We start from the raw sequence: 22,960 nt of genomic DNA, 5'->3' as shown, positions 1-22,960 counted from the left end.
TTTCATTTTTTATTACTTTTATTTTTTACAGTTCAGTCTTTGTTCCCCTCCAGGTCCACCCTCCCACAGTTCCTCCTCCCATTCCTCCCCCCCCCCCCTGTCTCCAAGAGAATGTCCTCCCACACCTGCCAGGCCTCCCCACTCCCTGGGGCCTCAAGTCTCTGGAGGGTTAGGTGTGTCTAAAAAGTATTTTTAGATATTTTGTCTTTCTGTAGTCCCAAGCTGACAAAAATGCAGCTTGGACAGGAAAGTTTCAAGATGGACCTAATAAAAAGGAAAGTTTTCCACTCCCCTCATCAGCCAGCAAAGAGTTGGCTCTTGATGTTTAATGACAGGAAAGATTCCCAGCAACCTGAGCAATCCAGGATTTAGGTGGCAGACTTCTTAGGCACAGATGTCACTGCATCTCTACAGAGCATGCACTGGAAACAAATTCGAGGGTAAAGGAAGAGTCCCTTCTTTGCAGAGATAGGAGACTAGCTTGTAGGGAGCAACAAAAGGACACAGAACAGGCACTTGTTACATGTAGCTTTTGCTACTCTGCCTAAGCTGATGCTAAGGTCCTGTTCCCCAATTGGTTCTTGACCTATCAGTAAAGAAGCCATGGGCCAATTGTTGGGTGGAAAGAATAGGTGGGACTTTTGGATCCCCAAAGGCAAGTGGCAGATGAAGAAGGAAGAGAGTAGAGTTTGCCACCCTTAAGAGGGAGAAAAATGAACTAGCCATGTGAGATCTCTGGTGGAGTGTGATTGTGTTTTTAAATTGAGAATTTCAGAACATGTAAATAAGCATAGTTGGATCAAGCCCATCCTCAGTCCCTTCCCTTTAACTCTCCACCCTCTATGGAAGCCACTTTATGTCACTCGTATGTGTGTGGGAGTAGAACTGTCCACTGAAGAGTGGACAGGCCTATCAGGGTACAACTCTGAAGAGAACTGAGTGCCTCTCCTAGAAGCTCTCAGTTGCCAAGATGCTAGCTAGGAGTGCGACTTTGTGAGCCCCTCTCTTTCCACACTGGAATTCTCCTGGCTTTTTTAGACTGCCAATAAAGATCTTCAGATGATAACTAATAAGTATCAGAGTGACTGTTTTTGCTAACAGCACCCTGGGTAGGTACTCTCCCTCCTCCTTTGGGGAGATGGGGCCATTGACTTCAGTGAAGACGTATCCTGGCAGAAAATCGCCTTCAGCCCATTTGTAGCCTAACCCCTTTGCATGTGAACCCCTCCTTTCTGCTGGACTACACTGTCCACCTTACAGCTTGACAGAATCTCAGGAGCACCAATAATTCTAGTGCCTGTCCTGGAGTAAAATGGGGACAGTGAGAGATAACAGGTGCGGCAGACAGGCCACAGGTCACTCAAGGACAGAATCTTAGCACTCTCATCAATGGGTTTCAAAAAAGTATCAAAAGACAGACATTTGCAAAGAAGCTATGAAATATGAGCTAATCTCTATCTGACACTATCTAGAACCCTTTTTGCTTGTTTTCCTTTACTTTGGGTACTGTCTTTGGTCTAACTAATCATCTATTTATATTGCTACATGTTTATGAAGACAGCTAAAATGGCTCAAAACTGTAACTGCAGCTCCAGGGGACCCAACCACAGCTCTCTTCTGGCCTCAGAGGCTCCTGCATGCCCTTGACATTCCCACACACAGAAACAAATATAGGTTTGTTTGTTTGTTTGTTTATCTGTTTTAAGATGTATACCAGAATACTATTTGTGGATACTATTTATTGAATACTAAATAGTGAATACTATTTGTCAGAGTGTTGAAAACACTTGCGAGTGTGAATGAAAGACAGTGAATATGATGCTCATGACTGACCTCTAATAAATACTTGATGTAAAAGAAAAGATGACAAGAAAGAGTTAACAGTGGAAGTCAGCCCACCAGGGTATGTTGGGTATTCCTAAGTACTGCCTGTGTGTGTTTGTAAGTACTGATGTGAGGGGGTTTGACAGGGAAGGTTAGCGGTACAGGGTGTGTGTTTGCATGGGAGGGAGCACATAGATGTGTCTATAAGAGACAGAACCCAAAGTGAGCTTCGGGTCTAGAGTCGGGCACTGTCCTTTCCAGCCTTCCTCAGTGTTACCCAGGGTCAGCCTTGTGTCCCAGAGTGATCTGAAACGTGGACTCATTTGGGTCTCAGCTTCCCTCAGGGCCAAGACAGATTTAGGACAATTGGATCCATGTGTGATCCACCAGCTCTAGGGGAAATTAGCAATGCTTTAAGATTTCTCTCAGCAAGGGAATTAGGAAAAGAAGTCTGGCCAGGAGTGGCGGTGCGTGTCAAGATTCTCAGGACTTAGGAGACAGAAGGCAGGAGGGTCAAGGCTTCAAAGAGTTACGTGGTGAGTTTGCAGCCAGCGTGAGCTATGTGTAGCCCTGTCTCCAAAACCAAGACCAAACAAACAATTAACAATGCAGCATCTAAAGACATTGGGGAGGAGGGCATGAAGAGAGTTCTGGAAGCAGAGGCAAGTTCTCAGCCATAGGCAAAATGACTACCAACTATTTTCTCAGGAATAGAAACCTGTAAGCCCTAGCTATCCAGGTGGCCACTGAGAGCACCTTCCATAAGCTCCCTCCTCCCATTCCTGCCTCCCCGCATCTCTCCCTCTCTCCTACAGAAGGTGGGGCGCATGTCTAAGCTTGCCCAGCAGAGCAGAAGTATGAATGTTGCCTGTTAGCATCTCTTGGCCTTACTTTAGTCCTGGCTCACACATCCTTAGTGACTTCCTGTATCCCAAGGACTGATACAAGCTGTCAGCCAGAAGGGAAGCTGCCCTGAGGGTGGGGAGGAGGTGAGTCTAGAGGATTAAAAAAATCAAAGAAAGAGGAAGTTTCAAAATTCCTGAGAATGGCATGGAGCCAATGGAGTCTGTTGAGTGGCTTACTTAAGAACTTCTTTGTGTGAAATAAAACTTACAGACACAAAACATAATTCTGCCAAACGCAGTGGTATCTGCAGGGCCAGCACACAGCTGAGGCTAAGCCAGTCACAATGCCTCCAATTGCAGCTGTGTTAGCCTCAGAGATGTCTTTTCTCCCAGGTTTGTCTTGGAATGTGGAGGGAGGCAGAGTCAACAAAGGAGACCTGGGAACCCTGGGAACAGTGCCTGAGCCTACACTCTCTGTGTCTGAACCTATAATCTCCAGTGGATGGGAGCTAACAAGTGCCCATTTTTGCTTATCTCTGAAGCTGACTGAACTCAGCTGAGGAAATTTACCAGACTCTCAAAGTGTTTTTACAAATTTGTCTTCCATTCAGGCTTGAATGCACAGGCTACTTTGAAACACAAACCTTAGTAAAGTTATCATGTGCTGGCAGCAGAAAGAGGCTCACTAGCCTCCATACCTAGCTTGGAGGCCTCTAGGGGAGAGCATGTCAGTTTTCTCTCACAGAACGACTCTGTGTAGGTCATGCCATCCTTCCATGGATGGCCGCACACCCAGAAGTATATGGGCATATAAACTGGAGTTAATGTGCTATCAAAACAAGCAAACAAAAAACATGGAAGACATGAAGTTGGGGTATTGTTTTGGGGTAGGAGTGAATCTGGAGAGAGTTATAGGGAGAAGTGGGTATGTGACCAAATCACTCTCAAATATGATCCAAATACATTATATGAAATTATCAGTAAAAAGATGTCATGTGTCTTTGAGATTCTTCTGTTTCTTTCCTGTGTGTAATGTGGTGTGTGTGTGTGTGTGTGTGTGTGTGTGTGTGTGTGTGTGCATGCACATGTAGGAATGTGGAAGCAAAAGGTCCATGTTGGGTATCTTTTCCAATCTGTCTCCACTTCTCAGGTCCTCAAGCTTGCAGGAGAAGCATTTTACTGACTAAGCCATCTTGCCAGCTCCTGGGCTTCTTTTCAAAGATTCCTAACCATAAATTAAATATGAAAGTGTGGGGAGTGTAATGTTTTTATCATTTATTTTATTATTTGTGGAGATTTTGTCTGAGCCTCAGAATATCCACAGGGACTGTCTCCAAATGACAATGGCTGACTTTTTCAGTCATGTCCAGGTTCCAGGTTCTGATCTGTTTGTTAGCTCTGGAAGAATCCCTCAGCTATCAGAAGAGATTATACCAATGCCAGCAGCATCACTACCACCATTATCTGTAGAAACTGAGTCACGAGGGTGACTTTTCCTGAGTTATCAGCTTCAGCGGACCATGGAAAGTAGGATAACACACAGATTTGCATGCAGCCTGCTACTAGGCTTTCAGTCAGGGATCGGCACCAGCCACATCATCATCATCCATCTGCCCATGCAAGTGAAGCAAGAGTCAAATGACCCAGACAATCCTGCTTCAGTCTGGGAATAGATGGACGAGCCAAGTCTGTTAGCACAGTGTCTCAGTCCTCCACATTCTCTGTTTAAACGCAGCCTCAAAAAACGCAACACTTCACTTGAAATGAAGTGATTTCTGGGAAACCTCATTTTCCTTCTCTGCGGTAGCCAACCACCTGAGATTGCTTGATAGATCTGTGCCAAAAATTAAAAACAAAACAAAGCTTCAGCATCAAAGCCATACAGGAAGTTCACTTGAATGACAACTAGGAATTAAAATGTCAAGGGGTGGCTAAGCTGCTGTGTTTGGGGAGTACACTCAGTGGCTAATTGGAAGTCTACCATTAATGCCATTCTTTCAGGCTGACGAAGGAAGCGGAAGTTGTCTAAAACATTTGTCACCTGCCCCTGAGTAAAATCATAAAGTGAGATTAAGCCTGAGTTAGATTTAACTTGGGGCTAGAAAGATGGCTCAGCAGTTAAGAGTACTGGCTGCTCGTTCAGAGGACCCTAGTTTGATTGCCAGCGACCACATCTAACATGTGAATAATCACGTGTAGTTCCAGTTCCAGAGGATCCTTGCCATTTTCTGACCTTCATGGACACCAGGCATACATGTGTTGTATAGACATACATGCAAGCAAAACACACACACACACACACACACACACACTTAAATAAGTACAATTAAGACAACTCGTCTACTTTTTCTCCTCCACAGTTCTCTCTCTCTCTCTCTCTCTCTCTCTCTCTCTCTCTCTCTCTCTCTCTCTTTCATACAAGCCTGCTTGCACCAAAAGCAATGATGACAGGTTGACATACACTGATGTTCCCCTGCTTCCTGTGAGACACTGCATTTAATACCCAACTCTAGAGATCCATGGCTGTGGGAACTTTCAGCCAGTTGTTAATGACTCCGTATTTACTTTTTTTCAGTCCAGAAAATGAAGAGAAAGAGAATATTTACTCATGTCTTGGTTTGCTTTCTATTGCTGTGATAAAGACCTGGCCAAAAAAGCTTATATTCCTGATCATAGTTTATCACTAAGAGAAACCAAGGCAGGAACTTGGAGGCAGGAACTAAAACAGACACCTCAGAGAGATGCTGCTTACTGGTCCTCATTCCAGGCTTATGGTCAGCTACCTTATTTATTTATTTATTTATTTATTTATTCATTTTATATGAGTACAATGTGGCTATCTTCAGACACACCAGAGGAGGGCATCGGATCCCATTACAGATGGCTGTGAGCCACCATGTGGTTGCTGGGAACTGGACCTCTGGAAGAACAGTCAGTGCTCTTAACCATCGAGCCATCTCTCCAGCCCCTCAGCTATCTCCTAAGACCACAGGAATGATGCTGCCCACGGCAGGATGGAGCTATCCCTCATCAATCAAGAATCAGAAAATGCCCCATGGACCTGCCAGCATGCTGATCCTGAGGTTGCACTGTCTTTATTGAGGTTTCCTCTTCCCTGATGATCCCAGCTTACAGTGAGTTGACAAAAACTAACTAGCACAATTGTCCCTTTGTAAAATTGTCACACAAACACATCCTAATCAAACCATTACCTTTCATTTGTTTATCCATAGGATCTCATATTAAGCTCACAATATAAAACATAATGTAACTCTTAAAAGTCCCCTTGTCTTTAAATTTTTCAACATTTTAAAAGAGTTCAAGTTCTCTTTAAAAATCTAATGGCTCAGCCAGGAGAGATGGCACATGCTTTTAATCCTAGCACTTGGGAGGCAGAGACAGGTGGATCCCAGAGTTTGATGCCAGCCTGGTGGCCCACAGAGCCAGTTCCAGGATGGGCAGGACTATACAAAAAAAAAAAAAAAAAACCCTTTCTCAAACAAATGAATAAATAAATTAATTAAATCTGATGTCTCTTTGAAAGTCTAAACTCTCTCAACTATGTAAAACTAGAAGCAAGTTAAATATCTTTTATTCCAATAAGGAAGAACCAGGGCACGGTTACAATAAAAGCTAAATAAGACCAATATCCAGTAGTAGAAATCAAATCCTGTAGTTCAGTATACAACATCCGGGATTCACAATCTTCAGAGTTCCAATCACTCCGTCTTTGCCACACAGTTTGTCTCATAGACTCTGGACTGTTCCACTCAACAACTGTTTCTGTCCTTGGTGACCATCCTACAGCCTTGGCATCTCCAACTTGCTGGGATCTTCACTGCAACTGAGGCTGCTCCTTTACCCCATGGTCTCCTCTCCTCTTTTCAGGGAAAACCACCCTGACACATGGTGGCAAGGCAGTCTGTCTCCCTGGTCTCTTCAGTTCGGAGCTTTCCACTACATATAAGGCCATGCCTTCCCCAGTGGCTTCTTTTGGACTCTCTATAGGGACTCTAATCCTAACACAGTGCCAAGTCCCAGACACAACCTATGACCCCTTCAATCTTGAAATTTTTATTGAACCCAAACCAATAGAACCTGGGAGACTCTTACATATTACCAAGTCTAATGCCAGCATAAGATAGCATCTCCTGACCCTGTCTGAACCACAGCTTTGTGTGTTGACCCCAAGAAAATATTCAGAGAAGATTTTACCACAGTGGTGTTGTTCTTTTCTTTAATAACAGCTGATCTCGTAGCCCCAGCTGATCCCAGTAAAGCTTCAACGATCCTGGTATCTCGCTAAATATAGCTGACTGTTCAGCCCCAACTGATGAGAAACCACAGGTTTTTAATCCAAAGATACCATACAAATGGCCCTGTCTTAGGTTTCTGTTGCTGTGACAAAATACCATGAACAACACGGGGAGGAGAGTGTTGAGTTAATGTCATTTAGAACTCTAAGGTCATAGTCTATTGCTGAGCTAAGTTGGGGGCAGGAACCTGAAAGCAGGAGCTAGTGCAGAGGCTATGGAAGAGTGCTGCTTACTGGCTTGTTCCTCACTTGTTTAGCCTGATTTTATATTGTCCCCAGGATCACTGGCCCACCAGTGGCACTACTCACAACAGACTGTCTCCTCCCATACAACCAGATCTTTTGGAAGAATTTTCTCAATTCAGAGCTCCTCTTCCAAGATGCCTCTGACTTGCTTCGGGTTGACACAAATCAACAGGCAAAGGCTCTGATAAAGTCTTTGCTTCATCTTGAAACTTTGCAAACCAGTCTGCATCATCTGCATAGCTCTCAACATTACCTTCCAAGTTCCCAGAGAACAACCACCCATTAAGCTTTGAGTACCTGTTGGGAGCCAACTTTTAGCAGAAAGCGGCTATCAGCTTTGCAGCCATCTTGAGCCATATACCCTGACGTGAGACTTGTTTTTCAACAGCCTACAACAGCTGAAGCACACTCTGATATCCCACATATTTTGTTTTGCTGTTTACTGCCCCCAGCTGCAAGGCGCACGTGGTATCCATGCCTGCAAGGCATGCAGTTCATGTGCTATCCACGAGCTATCCATGCCATACACGCCTGTAAGGCACACGTGGTATCCACGCCTGTAAGGCTTACGTCATATCAACACCTGCAAGGCACGTGGTATCCACGCGCCTACAAGGCACGTGGCAAAAGCCTATAAATACCCCATATTTCCCTTCAATAAACAAGACTTGAGACTTGATCAGAACCTCTGTCTTGTCTCCAGTCTTTGCGTCTCTTCCCCTTTATCCTCTCTCTCTCTCTCTCTCTCTCTGTCTCTCTCTCTCTTGGCCCTGACCCACAGACCAGAGTGGCAGCTTGGGCCGGGAAACAGTGGCCACCAATCGTGGAGTGGAGAGGGCCGCAACAAGTACCCAATGGCATTTCAGCTGAAAATCCCAACCACTCCTACAACCCTCTGAACAACATGCTCAGGTCGGTTGAATGATTCAGTTTTGGATTGCTAGAGCTGTATGCCTCTTCTAGAGGGGTTTGAGTATTAAGCTTTGCCTCTTACTGAGATTTTGTTATTCGGTAAACAATATCCAACTATCTGTCTCATTCCCTAAAGCCAGTTCAGTTTGTCCCTCTGCTCCAAGTGCCAGCCTTCCCACACTTGAACATGTTTACTTCTTCTCTTCTTGGCTCCTGCTTTGGCAATGTGTGCCCAGAGACCAGATGAGAGACTTGCCATATGGCCTCAGCTGCTGGCTATACTAAAGGCAACTCTGAATAGCTGAAGATTCGGTGTGCGTTGAAAATTGAAAACCTGTTTCAGGTAAAATAATAAAAAATAACAACAATAATAATAATAGCCTAATTTTAAACAATTAATGTAAATTCATTGTACAAAGTGGTAAGTTTCATAGTGACATTTAAAATGTTTTTGTTTTTAAAAATTAGGCATATTTGTGTATATGCAAATGGCTGCAGGCAATCAAAAGGTTAGAAGATGGAAGTGTCTCCTAGAGCTGGTGTTACAGAGGTTGTGAGCTGCTTGACATGGGTACTGGGAACTGAACTTGAGTCTTCCGGAAGAGCAGTAATATACTCTTAGCTGGTGAACCGTCCTCGAGTTTACAGACCGACATTTGAGTTAAGTTTATTCTGCTCTGTGACCATATTCACCCCATTACCCTCTTTTCTCCCACCTCCCCAATTCTGCTCTCTGCTTTTCTTTTCCTCTTCCCAAATAGTCTCCATTCTATTTACGTGGGGGTGCACGTGCATGTCTGTGCACGCGCATGTGTGTGCTCGTGCATGTGTATGTGTGTGTATGTGTGGTAGTGGTGTGTGTGGTGTGTATGTGGTGATGGTGGTCTGTGTGTGTGCATGTGTGTGTGCATGTGTGTGTGTCTGTGTGTGTGTGAATTGTGAATGTGGTATATATGGTGGTGTTATGTGTGTGTATGGTATATATATATAGTATGTATGTGATATGTATGTATGTGGTGTGTGTGTCTGTGGTGTGTGTGTGTGGTATATGAGGTAGTGGTGTGTATGTGGTGATGGTGGTATGTGTGTGTGTGTGTGTGTGTGTGTGTTAAATCTAGGAGATGCTTGTCTTCCTGGATTAGTTTACCTTTCATAACACAACCGTATCCAATTACATCCATTTTCCTCCAAATGACATACTTATACTTTTTTTTGTGGTTGAATAAAAACTCTTCGACAGATGAGGTAGAACCTGGAATAGGAGAATTTAATTTTTCTTTTACAGCTTCACTCATGGAGAAAGTGTTGTTCATGGAAGGTCCTCGCCCAATCTTCTTCCTTAAATACTTTCTAGAAGCCTGTTCAAAACTGTGGGGTAGTGGTGACGGCATGTGTGCAGGCAGGTGGGGGCAGGGTAGAGGGGGGTCACCATTTCTGGAACCACCTCTAGATTTGATTGGTTGCATAAATAAACTTTTGTTAGTGAAAAAGGAAGATAAATATATATATGTATATATATATGTATATGTATATATATATATATATCTTTCTGCCTGCAAATGGCCTATGTACAGTTCAACTGTATGTGTTTCCTAACTAGTCCCTGCAGAGATCATAATGTCACAGTGGAAGGAGGTGGTCTAGGGTAAAATGTCTGAGCTCACGTTTGGGTTTTGAAAATTCACCAATTCCTGAGCTTGCCTCAAGCTCAGGACTTGAAATCCCACCAATCACCACCCTGAATATCTCTACCCAGGAAAAAAACATTGATCCCAAGAAATTCTATACACAGCCTGCCTCCTGTTCAGTTCTTTGCTGCTTCTTGATTGAGCTTCAGAAGCAGACGCCGTCTTGTGTCTTTCTCAGTAAGTCTGTGTGAGGTCTGTTGTGCAGTGTAATCTTTTGGAATTGTTTGGTTCCCAGCTGCCAGGATACGTTTCCCCTCAAAGCTGTAACAGGTACACTGGGAAAACCTTTCTCTTCAGAGCTGTAACATTTACAGGTGGGAGGAAGAGTGATTTCTTCATCCCTTGCATCTGTTGTGTTGCGTTGGACTTCATTCTGTTTAGCTGACCAAAGTTAGATCACTGTGTGTTGTCCACCAGAGACCCTCAGCCTCAGGCACCACAATTCGCCAGTTCGAACCACAGAAGGGTCACATCCGCTAATGTCCACCAGGTGGCGACCAAGCTCCAGGAAAACCAAACAGGGTGGGCCAGGGGCCACACCACTGAGGCCAGCTGTCACTTATTAGCCCAGCTGGAGATGTGGGAGACGAAGCTGATTCAGACAGCTGTGAAAAGGCTTCTGGGGCATGGGAAAAGTCTCATGGTTTAATTAAAAAAAAAAAAAAAAACAGCAAATGGATGTAATAATTTTCCTCAGTTAATCAAAATCAAACACCTCTTTTCACAACTAAGCGGAAGGTGGTGGGGGAGGGAGGTGCTGAATGGCAGGATAGGACAGAAGGTGACACTGATCAAAATCGTTCCCAAAGAGGCTAAGCATGAAGACATTCTTGAATTCTATTGTCCAGTGCTGCCGGAACTGGGGCGTGACCGCAGTCTTCCCAGGCCTTGCCCAATCAGTTCCAGTTGCCTTTTGTGTCCCACCCCCACCCCTGCTACATTCCTTGGGGGTAGTCCTTTTTACTCTGTAATATTACCATCCTATTTCACTGAGCTCTGAGATAAAGAATAAAATCCCTGCGATGGGAACAGGCTCCTGGAGCTCCTGCCCAGGTCCCATTTGTGAAAAAGGCACCCGTCTCGGACACGCTGTCTTCTCCGTTTATCACCCAGCAACCTGTCTGGAAGGGGTTGAACATGTGACTTCTGTTTAAGCTTTGTCATGGGTTCCATAAATAGAATTTTGGCAGGGAGGAAAGAACCCCACAACTGAGGTCCTTCATGGCTCTCTAGTCCCTGGAATGGACTTTGGAAATAAATAGTAGGTGTCTTACTCAGAGTGGACTTCAGCCATTGTACCTATCTGCCCTCTTCTTGTAGCCCTTTTTACTCCGGAAGCACAGGTGCAGGAACCTTGCCAACCTCAGCTTAGACGAATGTGCCGGAAAGCATTTACGTATAGAGGACACGGGGGGGACTATCACTTCAGCCAACCAACCACACACATTGGAACAGACATGAGTCGATTTATTCCCTAGATATCTAGATCCTGTTAACTTTGCTTCAAGGACCCTGTTTAAAGCACCTACGTGGCCCTGGATATTCACAATATCCGTCCAGGGAGTCTGGACAGTCTAACAAAAGCTGAGGGACCTGCCAGAACTTAGCCGTGAGCCTCTGGCATCCTCCCTGTCTGGAAATCTGAAGGCCTCACGGGGGTGAGGGGGTGTTGGAGAATAGGATCCGGTTCTGGCCGATATGTGGACTCATGAGACAGCAGCAGCACTTGACCAACAAATGGACACCATATACAAAGCAAGCTGGGTAAATCATTAGGTATTTTATTATTAGGAAAGAAAGCATCACTAACATACCGAGATTTTAGTAGGACATGATTTTAAACTCCGAGTCATAATCCTAGAAGCCCCATGGCATCTGGTTGCCATAGAAATGCTTTCTCTGTTGTCTTTAAAAATAAGTAAGAAATAGATGTCTGTTCTAAGCTCCTTCTGTGCGGCTTCTCAAGGAACCAGGTTTCTATTGACGTGGGTTACTGGCTTCTTCTTCAGGGTGCAAAAGTCCATACACCGTACTCCTACACGCTGCAGATAAAACACTTTTTCCCTGAATAAACATCATGTTTTTTCTGTCTTTGTAACTGGCTGTGACTTACTGCTCCATTCACCTGCGAATAACTCCCCCATGTCTCCCTCCACGATGACTGGCTGCTGTACTCTTTCTCATCTCCAGATGTATTTTCTTCCAACACAGACCTCTCTGAAAAGCCCTGCACAAATCACAAAAGGCGCTGACGTCCCATGGCGTTTCTTCATTTCCTCCCAGGGTGATGCTTACAGTATTCCCTGAGAACATTGCTGTGTATTAATTGAATTTAGATTCTCCAACTTCACAACCCCTGAAACATTAGCATGGATCTTCTTGCAAGAAACTGCCTTAATGGAAAGTCCCTTAAGGAAAGTTGGTGGCCCTTGGAATCTACTTTACACAATAAAGACATGTGGGAATGTGGGCAGTAGGGGGCACTCTCCTAACAAAGTGAACATGACTCACTTGGCACCAAGGGCAGAGAACATGCCTTCTCTGCCACAATTAGTGCCCCTTGCTGCTGCAGAACTGGGTAGAGGCTCTAGCTTTCACGCAATGTGACTACCCTACCTGGTTCTATCTTTTACAACTTTGGATACAATGTTTATTTCATGGTATCATTTAGAAATGTTAATATGGGGTTGTGTGTACAGTGGTGGGCAGGAAACCAGGATGTGCTCTTTCTGTGTTTTGTTATGTAGATTTTCTGGATTTTATTTTTAAACCCTTAAGTATGTGTAAATGTGTCTGGCAAAGAGTGGGATATACACATGTACGTGCCCTCAAAGCCAAGAAGAGAGCAACGGAATTCCCTTCAGCTAGAGTTACAGGTGGTAGTGAGCTGCCCAACATGGGTACTGGGAACCGAACTTGGGATTCTTCTGTAAGAGCAGTATGCATTCTTAACCACTGAGCCACATCTCCAGCCTCCTTTTCTGGAATCCAATGCTATGCCTTGAAAGATCAAGGGGCATCTGTCCATGTGCGTGTTGGAGTGGATGTGTGTACGTCTGCCCCCTCCTGAATCCTGCATTTACAAACTAACAAACTTCCTGTAGGGATTTTAAACAAAAAGGCATTCAGTTTTGGACAGAGATGTGGCAGTTCTCATGAAGACATCTGTCCATGTGTGCCTGTGTATTTGGGTGTTAATGTGTGTTCAGATGTACCTGGATATGTGTGTGTGTGTGTGTGTGTGTGTGTGTGTGTGTGTGTGTGTGCGCGCGCGCGCGCGTGCTCGTGTGCATGCCTGTGCACACACGTTCCTGTGTGCCTTTGTCAGTTTGTGGGTCTGTGTATGAATTCATGTTTGCATTAGAATTTGTAGGCATGCTAGTTGGTGACAGGGGGACGTGTCTCTGTGAATGAAAGCAGGCAGAGGGCCAGATCTACATCCTATGGGACTCCGCTCAAAAGTTCCTACTATTATGCTGCTATGGGGAATCTCCTTACAAAGTCAAGCCCAATGGCTCCCAAGGGGCACCAATAAAGCAGGCCAAAGTTCAGTCTGCATTGGACCTTTGCATTCTTGAGCACAACAGCCCCAGCCTCTCCTGGTGCTAAGCTTCCAGGATGCCAATGTTGCTTTGTTAGACTATGTTATACTTTGTTATACTGTGCAAACATCTCCTGCTCAATTCTCCTCAATGTAGGTCAAGGAGCTGAGCCATCCAGGCCATTCTTTCTCTGATACCTGATTCTAGTCCAAAGGATGCCCCATCCTAGACTCCTCTCTGTCTTCCCTCTACTGACCTCTGCTCTGCAGAGTCTGCTGGAGACTTCCTGGAGAGTGCATCCACATTTCCCCGTGGATTCCTTTCCTGTAAGAACTTTAAATAACGAGCCCTTAAATTGGGATGGGGCCGGCGTGTGGTGGTTCTCACGAAAGTGTGGGAAGATGTGAATGGCACTTGAGCAGAAACGGGACTCAAGGAATGGGACTTTGTATGTCCCACCCTGCCCTTCCGCTATGAAGAACAGAGAAGCAGAAACAGAATTTAAGCTTAGAACTAAGAGACTGAAAGTACTTAGAACTATGAATGTCAGACCTCAGGCTCTTCTGTTCTGTCTTCCCAATGATATACCCACATAAGTCTCTCACTCCATAAAAACCCAACGCTGCATGTCCATCCTAAAGAGTCTGCTGTTTGTTGTTGTTTGAATGTGAAATGTCCCCCATAGGCCCTCTGCCCCCAGTTAATGGTGCTGTTTGGGAAGATTATAGAACTTTTAGGAGGTAGAGCCTAGCTAGAGGAAAGATGTCACTGGGGGAGGGCTTTGGGTTCTCATAGCCTGATCTCACTTCCTGTTCTTTATTTCCACAGCTAAAGCGCTGTGATGGGCTGGCCTCATGATCCTACAGCCTTGCTTCACCCGCCATGATGGGCTGTATTCCCAAGGGTAAGCCAAAGCAAACCTTTTCTCTTGTAAGTTGCTTTCATCCACGTGTCTTACTACAGCAATGAAAAATTAACCAAGACATCATTCTTACTGACGTTGTTCCTTTGATACTACACTTTGATATGGAATGCACGCTTGCTCTTGGATACGGAGCATGGTGAATTCTAACATGGGTGCAGTTTTAATAAATATCTGTATTTTTGAGAGACGCACATACAAACCTACTTAGGCATAAATCCTTGGCAGTGGGGATGGGGGAATCTGTCATTTGCTTTATCAAAGTAAAATGTGGCTGGGAACACAGAAGAGCCAGGTACTTTTTCCTCCAGAAAACACAAATCAGACCATAGAAACTCTGAATGTATATTGACCTGGAAACTTAGAAGGCTGGGAAGGGATAGTACATAGCAATATAGACAGCACACCAAGGGCTGTCATCACCATGGTCACAATGAAGTCACAAAGGCAAAATAAAAATGTACATGCTACACAGCTATTAAATCTAGTCTACAATGCACGGAGAGTACCTGGTTAAAGCTGTTACGCGTAAGACAGATGTGGGTGACTGAGCTCAGTGCAGTAAATCAAGTTTATCAATTACCAGAGAGAATATACATATGCATGCATTGCTTTCAAAGTGCTGAACAAATTAGCATGCAACGCTTATCTGAAAGAACATGGGAAACGAACCTTACTTGAATCTTACAGAGTTGCTGCCATATGTGCTCTGCATGTTCACCCTGCTTCGCTCAGACCTCGACATACAAAGCTTCATATATGTCCTTGTCATGAGAACTGTGTCTCCTTGGGTGCATTGCTTGCAAATATTATTATCCAGCCAGAAGCATCCACATGGTGATCTTTCCCTCCTACTTTCTTTTCTACTTTCCCTCCTCTGTCTTTTGTCCTTTTAGCCAGGGAAAGATCAGAAACTTACTAAGTACATCCCCCATGGCTTCATTTCATTTTCTGGTTTTGAGCCATATATTTTCATTCTCAGGACTGTGGTAGATGAGAGGCCATATTACAACACAATCCTGGAAACCTTAAAATGTGCTTCCTAATGTTTCCTACATTGTCCTTCCTTTCTTCCTTCCTTCCTTCCTTCCTTCCTTCCTTCCTTCCTTCCTTCCTTCCTTCCTTCTTTCATTATTTCTTCCATTCTATTCTCCCTCTCTCCCTCCATCTTTCCTTCCTTCCTTGAAGTCACTGAATCCCAGACTACTAACTTTTTACTGTTTCAATCAACTCTTATCTTTGTAGCCAGTGTGTGCGCGCCCGCACGTGCACACGTGTGTGTGTGTGTGTGTGTGTGTGTGTGCGCGCGCGCGCGCGCGCGCGTGTGTAAAACTCTCTTCAAAATTCTATTTTACAATACACAGAGACAAGTTGAGCCTTGTGGGGAGGGTTCTTTTAAATACTATACATATTTGGCATTACACGAGGGACAGGGCTAGGAGCAAAAACAAACATGGCCACTGCTTTTAGTCTGTCTTTACAAAAGAAAACATCTTCTCTATTGAAAGAGTCTCTTCAGCATCTGCCCCAGAAGTCTGCAGAGAGAACACTTCACCCATAGATTTGAATGGGTCCCTTTTCTTGGCATGGGCCCTGTTTCTGAGAGGTCCTGTGGGTTTGGCTTTGTCAGGTCCTAGTTGAGCAGTGAGTAAGCACTAGAGGAATTTTCCACGGATGAGCTGGTTGTCTCTGGGGTGGAAACGTTGTATGTTCCTGAAAAAATAAAATAAACATCTCAGCCTCAAAAAACGATCGGGCACTTTGGAGGGCAGACATCTTCTAAGGAGCCAAGACGAGCTCCGGTGCAGCAGCCATGCCTGGAAATGAACCCATGCCTGCCCTCCTCCATAACCCAAGGTGCCAGAGAACAAACAACGGAAGTGCCGTCCTCGAGCATGCGCAGCAGCCACCAAGCGTTAACTACACCGCACACCAGCAGTCAGATTTTCACACCATAGGAAGATTTTCAACGTAGGAAGTCTCTCCATAAGCCCCCACATGCATGGACCCTGGGGGATTCTACACAAGGAAAACTTTCTGGTCCCCTTGCTTATCCTGACTTGGGGATATCCTTAGGAAGGAACAAACCATTGAGCCAAGGGGTCATAAAGGGAAGAAAAGGAAAGCGAAGATTAACCATAAGGAAGGAAGAGGCAGGATCAAAGAAGGAGGGACAGATACTGACAGAACTACCGAGGAGGACCAGCACAGCAGGGAGGGAGGTTGGCGTGACTGTTCAGCCTTTTGTGGGCAGACAGCAGGCACTGTGCACTGTGCTTGGGGAAGGTAAAGAGCATACGCCACGCAAGGCAAGGGTTGAAATGACCACTACCCTACCATCAGGATGATGAACTGCCACTGCTAACAAGGTTTCCATCATTGCCTTGGGGGGCCTTTGGGGCTGCTGACAACATAAACCAAAGTTACAGTAATTAGCCCCCCACCCCCGAAAAAAATTATCCAGAGCAAGGCTGTACTGATGGCCCACATAAGACTATCCAGTGGCAGTAACCAGGAATCTCGGGCCCTGATATCCCAGGAACAAGGCTCACATCCCAACTTAGATCTGGATCACTCAAAAAAAAAAAAAAAAAAAAAAAAAAAAAGAGCATATTCTAATACCCTGATACTTTGCAAAGTTTAGATTTGGTGGGTTATTTTTAACTTCTACTCACTTCATTGGAAATGCTAAATACCTATGCAGTGCAATAGTTTTGATGTTTCAGTGACTCCATCATCTCATAGTAGTCAAATCAGTGACTCTCAAAGTGAAAAGGGACAATCCCCCATTCTCCTGAGTGATCCCCCAAATGGAAGCGGGAGCACTATATCTAGTGGAGGTTTGGTCTCAGACTTATGACAATATTCAGACTCGAATATATTTGGTATCAAATGTATGGTAGCCACCGTCTGGAAGTGAACACAGGTTAAGCTTGCATTTGTGAGATCTATCTGGTTTTAAAGAGATGGAAGGGTGTCTGGGAGGTGGCTCAATGACAGACTGCTTGCTTAGCATGCTGGAGAACCCGGGTTTGATCCCAAAAACTGAAAAAAAAAAAAAAAGTAAAAAGGAAGGAGTTTGGGAAGTCATTTTCTCGTGGGAGGGGCATCGTGATGGGTATTCCCTGTTGAGGGGCGGTGTCTGTCAGTGTAACGGGTTTGCTTTATCAGGTGGTGTGCTGGGACTGTCCTGTCAGGGACAGAGTTATGGGACTGTCTATGGGAGGCAGTGGTTGGGATTGGGATTTACATTCCGATTAGCTAAGACCAGTTCTGAAGTCATTAATGCTGTCTAGTTCCTGTTTCCTGGGTAGAACTTATAATTGTCTAATAGAATATCTAGGCTGCATAATACTACATGTATGTATACCCAGTTTGGAAATGTAAAACAAGCATGCTCCATAAAGGGAAAGAACAAGCCTGAGTTGAATCGTATAATCAACATTTCCATGTTTATGCTTTGTGTGACACAGAAAAGAATTCTGTGTTGGACAAGCCCAGAAACTTGCAGGTACTGTTTATATTTGATAGACAGACTCTCGGGATGTGTCAAGATTCCTAACATCTTTGTGTCTTTACATTAGCTGACCATTTAGAGTAGTGGGCCCTCTTTAGCAACCTCCTAGTCACTTGTGAATGTGTAAGCAAACCCCAATATTCAATATCTACCACAAACACAGTAGTTTAGGTCCTTTCCATGAAGTGAGGGATGGAGGTAGGAGTAGGTCAGGGCCAGTAAGATCTAGTCCACCTGGGAGTATCTAGTAGTCACTACATACCTGTTTTACCAAAAAGATTATTAAATCTTCGGGATATCGGAGAACTCATCGAAAACACGGGTGTTGATGAACCTATGGATGTTGACTAGAAGACAGAGGGAGAAAAGACAATCACAAAGCAAGACTGGGAGATCAAGGCTGTTTTGATCTCTTGGAGGGTTTGACTTGCGGCTGTCTAGTGGCCGCTTTCTGTGTTTTAAATGCTACCTCACCCTTCCTTCCTCCCTGCCTCTCTCCCTCTTTCTCTCCTGCCCTTCCTTCCTTTTTCCTTCCCTCCCTCTTTCTCTTTGCCAGTTCCTCACCTCTTTCTTCTTTCCTCCTTTCCTTCTTCCTTCCCTGCATTTTATTTCCCTTCCCCTTCCCCTTCTTCCCCTCTTCTCCTTCTTTCTTCCCCTTCTTCCCCTTCTTTCTTCCCCTTCTTCCCTTCTTTCTTTTCCTTCTTCTCCTTTCTTCCCCTTCTTCTTCCTTCCCCTTCTTTCTTCCCCTTCTTCTTTCTTCCCCTTCTTCTTTCTTCCCCTTCTTCCTTCCCCTTCCTTCTTCCCCTTCCTTTTCCTTCCCCTTCTTTCTTCCCCTTCCCCTTCCCCTTCTTCCCCTTCCCCTTCTTCCCCTTCCCCTTCTTCCCCTTCCCCTTCTTTCCCTTCTTCCCCTTCTCCTTCTTCCCCTTCCCCTTCTTCCCCTTCTTTCTTTCCCTTCTTCCCCTTCTTTCTTCCCCTTCTTTCTTCCCCTTCCCCTTCTTCCCCTTCTTCCCCTCCCCCTTCTCCCCCTCCCCCTTTCCCCTTCCCCTCCCCTCCCCTCCCCTCCCCTCCCCTCCCCTCCCCTCTCCTCTCCTCTCTTTCCCTTCTCTCTTCCCATTTTATCTTTCTTTCTTTGCTAAAGAATCCTGGTCACAAACCCAAGGTAAGAATTAATCTACTTCCTTGTATCATATTACTGGGTTCCATGAGGATATGAGACAGGAAGTGTCTTCATGGCCAGGCTTACTTTTGAGTGTTGGGAAGACCACCTTGACAATGAAAACTTATGCAGCAAAGCTTCCTGCACCTGCATCGTTTAAAAGAAGCCAGGGTCAATACAATAGACTTTGTTTGTGAATGTTAGACATTTCCTGAAACCCCAAAACTATCATTGTTCTTACCTTCTGATCCCAAAGGCAGCCGAAGAGCAAAATGAAGAGCCCCTGTGGAAAGGATTAAGAGCTGTGTTTGAAGAAAGCATTACTGAACAGGTTTTGAGTCTGTCCCACCTTCCCCATCTGAGTGGCTGTGATGAGTCCAGAACATGATGAAATTACAAGAAGCAACAGTTATACACCGAGGAACCTTAATTGATCAACACTAGGGGAATCATTTCTATTTTCTTCCAACCATGAACAGTACTTCCATGCAGGTTATGCTACTAAATACGTGTTTCAAATCCACACTATTCCTCATCCATCCCTCTATGTTATGAAGACAATCATAGGATGAGAAAGTTTCTATCCATGGAAGCATATCTTGAAAGCTAAGAATATTGTAGCCTATAACACACAGTGGTAGGAGTTGGGATTAGTACATCTTTGTCACAGGCATCCAGGAACAAGATGCTTCCTTGTTGTCCATCTTTCTCTTATAGCTCATCTAACAAACTGGCATCCATTGTAAATGACTACATACTCTAAGAGAGTAAAGAAGTGTCTTCCCCTGAACATCACCGAATAGAATGGCATATATAGGGCATTCATTTTTCAACATCCCTTTCTGGAAAAACTATGTGGTACCCAGCATCTGATTCCTTCAATTGTCTTTTGGAAACATACCTTGGGCTAAGGTCTTTATTAGGCACTAGAGGTAGATACAGTGACCAACAGGAAGCCTGTCTTCACAAAGCTTGATGATGCTCACAGAGACTAAATGGAACCATGACTTGACTTAGTGGCAGAGCTATACTTAAAAGATAAGACTAAGGCAAGACTATCTTGAGCAAACAGCCTCATCTAGACTAGGATTGTGACTTTCCTCCTACTTATTGTGTTACTTAATGTCCTCCTATAAATAAATGTATTACAGGGACATTTGGAGCCCAGTTATAATGTAGGTGATAAAAGGTTCAAGGTTCCATGGGAGCAGAGGACTCTGTCCCTCTGTCTCTGCGTGCTTGTAATTACTGCTCTCTGAAGCGTAGGTCTCCTGTGCATGAAAACCCTTCCCCATTCCTCCTCTTGTTTGTGTTTCTATAATTAGTTTATCCCACAGGAATGGGCATTTCCTGCAATCCTGGTGCCATGAGCTTACCTGGAAGGCATTGAGGAGGGTAAAGATGATGTGGAACACAGCATTGCTCCCCTGGATTACGGTGGCAAGACCGAAACCCCAAGTGAGCCCCAAGAGTGGCGTGAGGACCCCAATGCTCTTGCTGATCTGGAATAGGCTGCTCTTCTCCTGCTTGCCTGGCTTGTCTCCAATGGAGGGCCTCAGGATCTTGGTGATGACCACAACTGTGATGCTCACGTTCACCACCACAATAATCAATGCCGGGATGGCAAAAGCCAGCAGTGCTCTAGTGTCCTCCCAGTTGAGCCAACATGCATTCTTCCTCATGTAGACTTCCTGCGGCTGCGTAACCCCCACTGTGATAGATGAGATAATGAGTGGGCAGCCGTAGCCTAGAGAAAAGGCAAAGGCTTTTTGGGTGGACTTGCTTGCATCATGTAGAATGAAAATCAGCCGGTAGAAGAGCATGAGGCCCAGAGTTAGCATCCAGAAGAAGACACTGAGATAGAAGAAGTGAATGAAGAATGTGGCAGCCACACAGGCTGTTTCATTGAGGGGGTAGTGACCATCGTGGATAGCACCAGCCACAATGAACCAGATGTCAGCAATCAGAAGGCAAAAGGCAATGTTGACTATACAGATGTGGCGCATATAGGAAGTCCGGTTCTTGGTCACTGATTTCCATACCATGGCTTCCACAACTAGGCAGGCAGCTAAGCTGACTATGGAAAATCCCAAACCGATGTAAGAAATGATATCCAGAAGTATTTTTAAAAGAGATCCTGGATCTGGGGAATCTGGGGACATGAGGATGGAGAATGACGTCAGGTGGTTACACTTGCAGAAGACTCTGTCCCGATTGTCCCTACCGTCATCTTCCACAGAGCACCCACTGCTGTCCCAGCCCCCTGTATTGTTGGCAAGGCTGAAGTTCCAGAAGACACACTGTGGCTTGCCACCCGAGCGATGGTTGTTCTTAAAAGTCATAGAAATCCTAAACGGCTTGACGATATTATGGCTGACAGTGGTTGTCATGACTAAGCTGTTGGAGGATGTCTTTCTCTGTACATCCTGGGCAAGGATGGCTTTGAGAGTCGGGAAAGCCACAGTAACGATTGATGAATCAGGCTGCAAGTTTCCTAGCTGACACTCATCAATGGCCACATCACCCCACAGGTCAGAGTCTGTGAAGACAAACTTCTGTTGGTAGATTTGGGGGTGGCCACGTTTTATCACCATGCTCTTCATCTGAACGTTAGGGTGGAAGAGGGATGGAGGAGTGCTGTCTCCCAGCTGGAGCGCTTGGGAAAACCTTTCCACAGAGTGCAGAAACTGAGAGCTCTGGTTGTTCTGTTGCTGTAGTAACTTCTCCCAGGAGTTCAAGGCGGACTTGTCTAAGATGACATTAATGGTAGCAAGTATGTCCTGTAGGTGACATGGGCAGGGGTGGGGAAAGAACGCAGTTTTCAAGATAAGTAAGACAAAACATCATTTCTCCAGATACTGGTTGGTTCAAGGGTCTGAGGCAACACAAGCAAAAAAAAAAAATCTTACCCTTTCTTTCTCTCAACAGAACTTGACAGAGGCAGAGACCACAAGGCTGTGGAACTTTGCTTAATATTCAGTAACAATGACTGTGAGAATTAACCCCACACTACTGAGACCTACTTCGCTGACTGGGAGAGGTCTTATTTACTAATTTTTGGCTCTTATTTTATTTTTGAAAACATATACATGTTCCCATGCACGGGTGTCAGTGTGTGTGTGTGTGTGTGTGTGTGTGTGTGTGTGTGTACATGGAGATGCAGAGGCCAGAGGTTAACACTGGATCTCTTTCACAGTAACTGTCAACAGGGTCTGTCACTGAATCAGGAGTTCATCGATGCTGCCTGATTGGCTGGCTGGGATATTCCAGGGAGTATCTTCCTGTCTGCTTCCTCAGTACTGGAATTCAGGCCCTATACCCATGGGTACACGGAATTGAACTCAGATTCTCATGCTTGCATGGTAAGCACTTCCCAGACATCTCCCCAGGTCAGTGTCTGGCTTTTGGTAGGTGGCATGTCACCACCAAGAGAAAGTCTCAGAAGACCCACTCTAGCCCTGAGCATCAAACAGCTATGACACTATTTTTAAGGGCAGTCTTGTTGTCTGATAAACAATTTCTCTTTCTCATAAGCTTGAACCTGATGCTTTTTACTTACTCCCTTCTCTTGAAAATATTTTTTCTCCCTATTTTTGCCTTTTCTGACTTATATTAGAATACACCTATGGAATAGATTGAGTGGCAACCTCTCACTGGACATATCTTGATTCCCAGACCTTGAGAATGTGACCTTAGGCAGACAGATAGCCTTTACAAATGTAATTATTTTTAGCATCCATTCTAGTCAGCTTTAACTGTCAACTTGACACAACCTAGAGCCATAAGTATTGCCCAAGAAATCTTGATAGAGGGATTGCCTGTAGCAGACTTCCAGGTGAGTGTGTTTGTAAAAAATTATTTTGATTGCCATAATTAATATAGGAGAGCACTGTCCTTTGTGGGCAGCACCATTCCCTATACAGGTGGTCCTAAGCTATATAGGAAAGTAAGCTAAGCATGAGATCCTGAGCTACCAAGCAGCATTCCTCTGTG

The 22,960-nt window shown here is 44.8% G+C and overlaps 1 protein-coding gene across 7 annotated transcripts in view; it reads right to left on the bottom strand.

The window, feature by feature from the left end:
• Positions 1–14,625: 14,625 nt before the first annotated feature.
• The window catches only part of Adgrf5 (adhesion G protein-coupled receptor F5), a 91,210-nt gene continuing 82,875 nt past the window's right edge, over positions 14,626–22,960 (bottom strand). For 6 of the 7 annotated variants that reach the window (XM_034521781.2, XM_076915238.1, XM_034521780.2 and 3 more), the window contains 5 exons: positions 20,344–21,747; positions 19,209–19,250; positions 19,055–19,114; positions 18,074–18,158; positions 14,626–16,007 (listed from right to left, as the gene is read on the bottom strand). In XM_034521781.2, the coding sequence (XP_034377672.1) occupies positions 15,928–16,007; positions 18,074–18,158; positions 19,055–19,114; positions 19,209–19,250; positions 20,344–21,747 (1,671 nt within the window). In that variant the 3' untranslated portion in view covers positions 14,626–15,927. Of the gene's footprint in view, positions 16,008–16,631; positions 16,699–18,073; positions 18,159–19,054; positions 19,115–19,208; positions 19,251–20,343; positions 21,748–22,960 lie in introns of all 7 variants that reach the window. The other variant, XM_076915237.1, reaches the window with a different exon arrangement.

This window comes from Arvicanthis niloticus, chromosome 17, assembly GCF_011762505.2.
Source record: "Arvicanthis niloticus isolate mArvNil1 chromosome 17, mArvNil1.pat.X, whole genome shotgun sequence".
Lineage (NCBI taxonomy): Eukaryota > Metazoa > Chordata > Mammalia > Rodentia > Muridae > Arvicanthis > Arvicanthis niloticus.
Note: the sequence above shows the minus strand (reverse complement) of the source record. Positions and strands in the feature narration are given on the sequence as shown.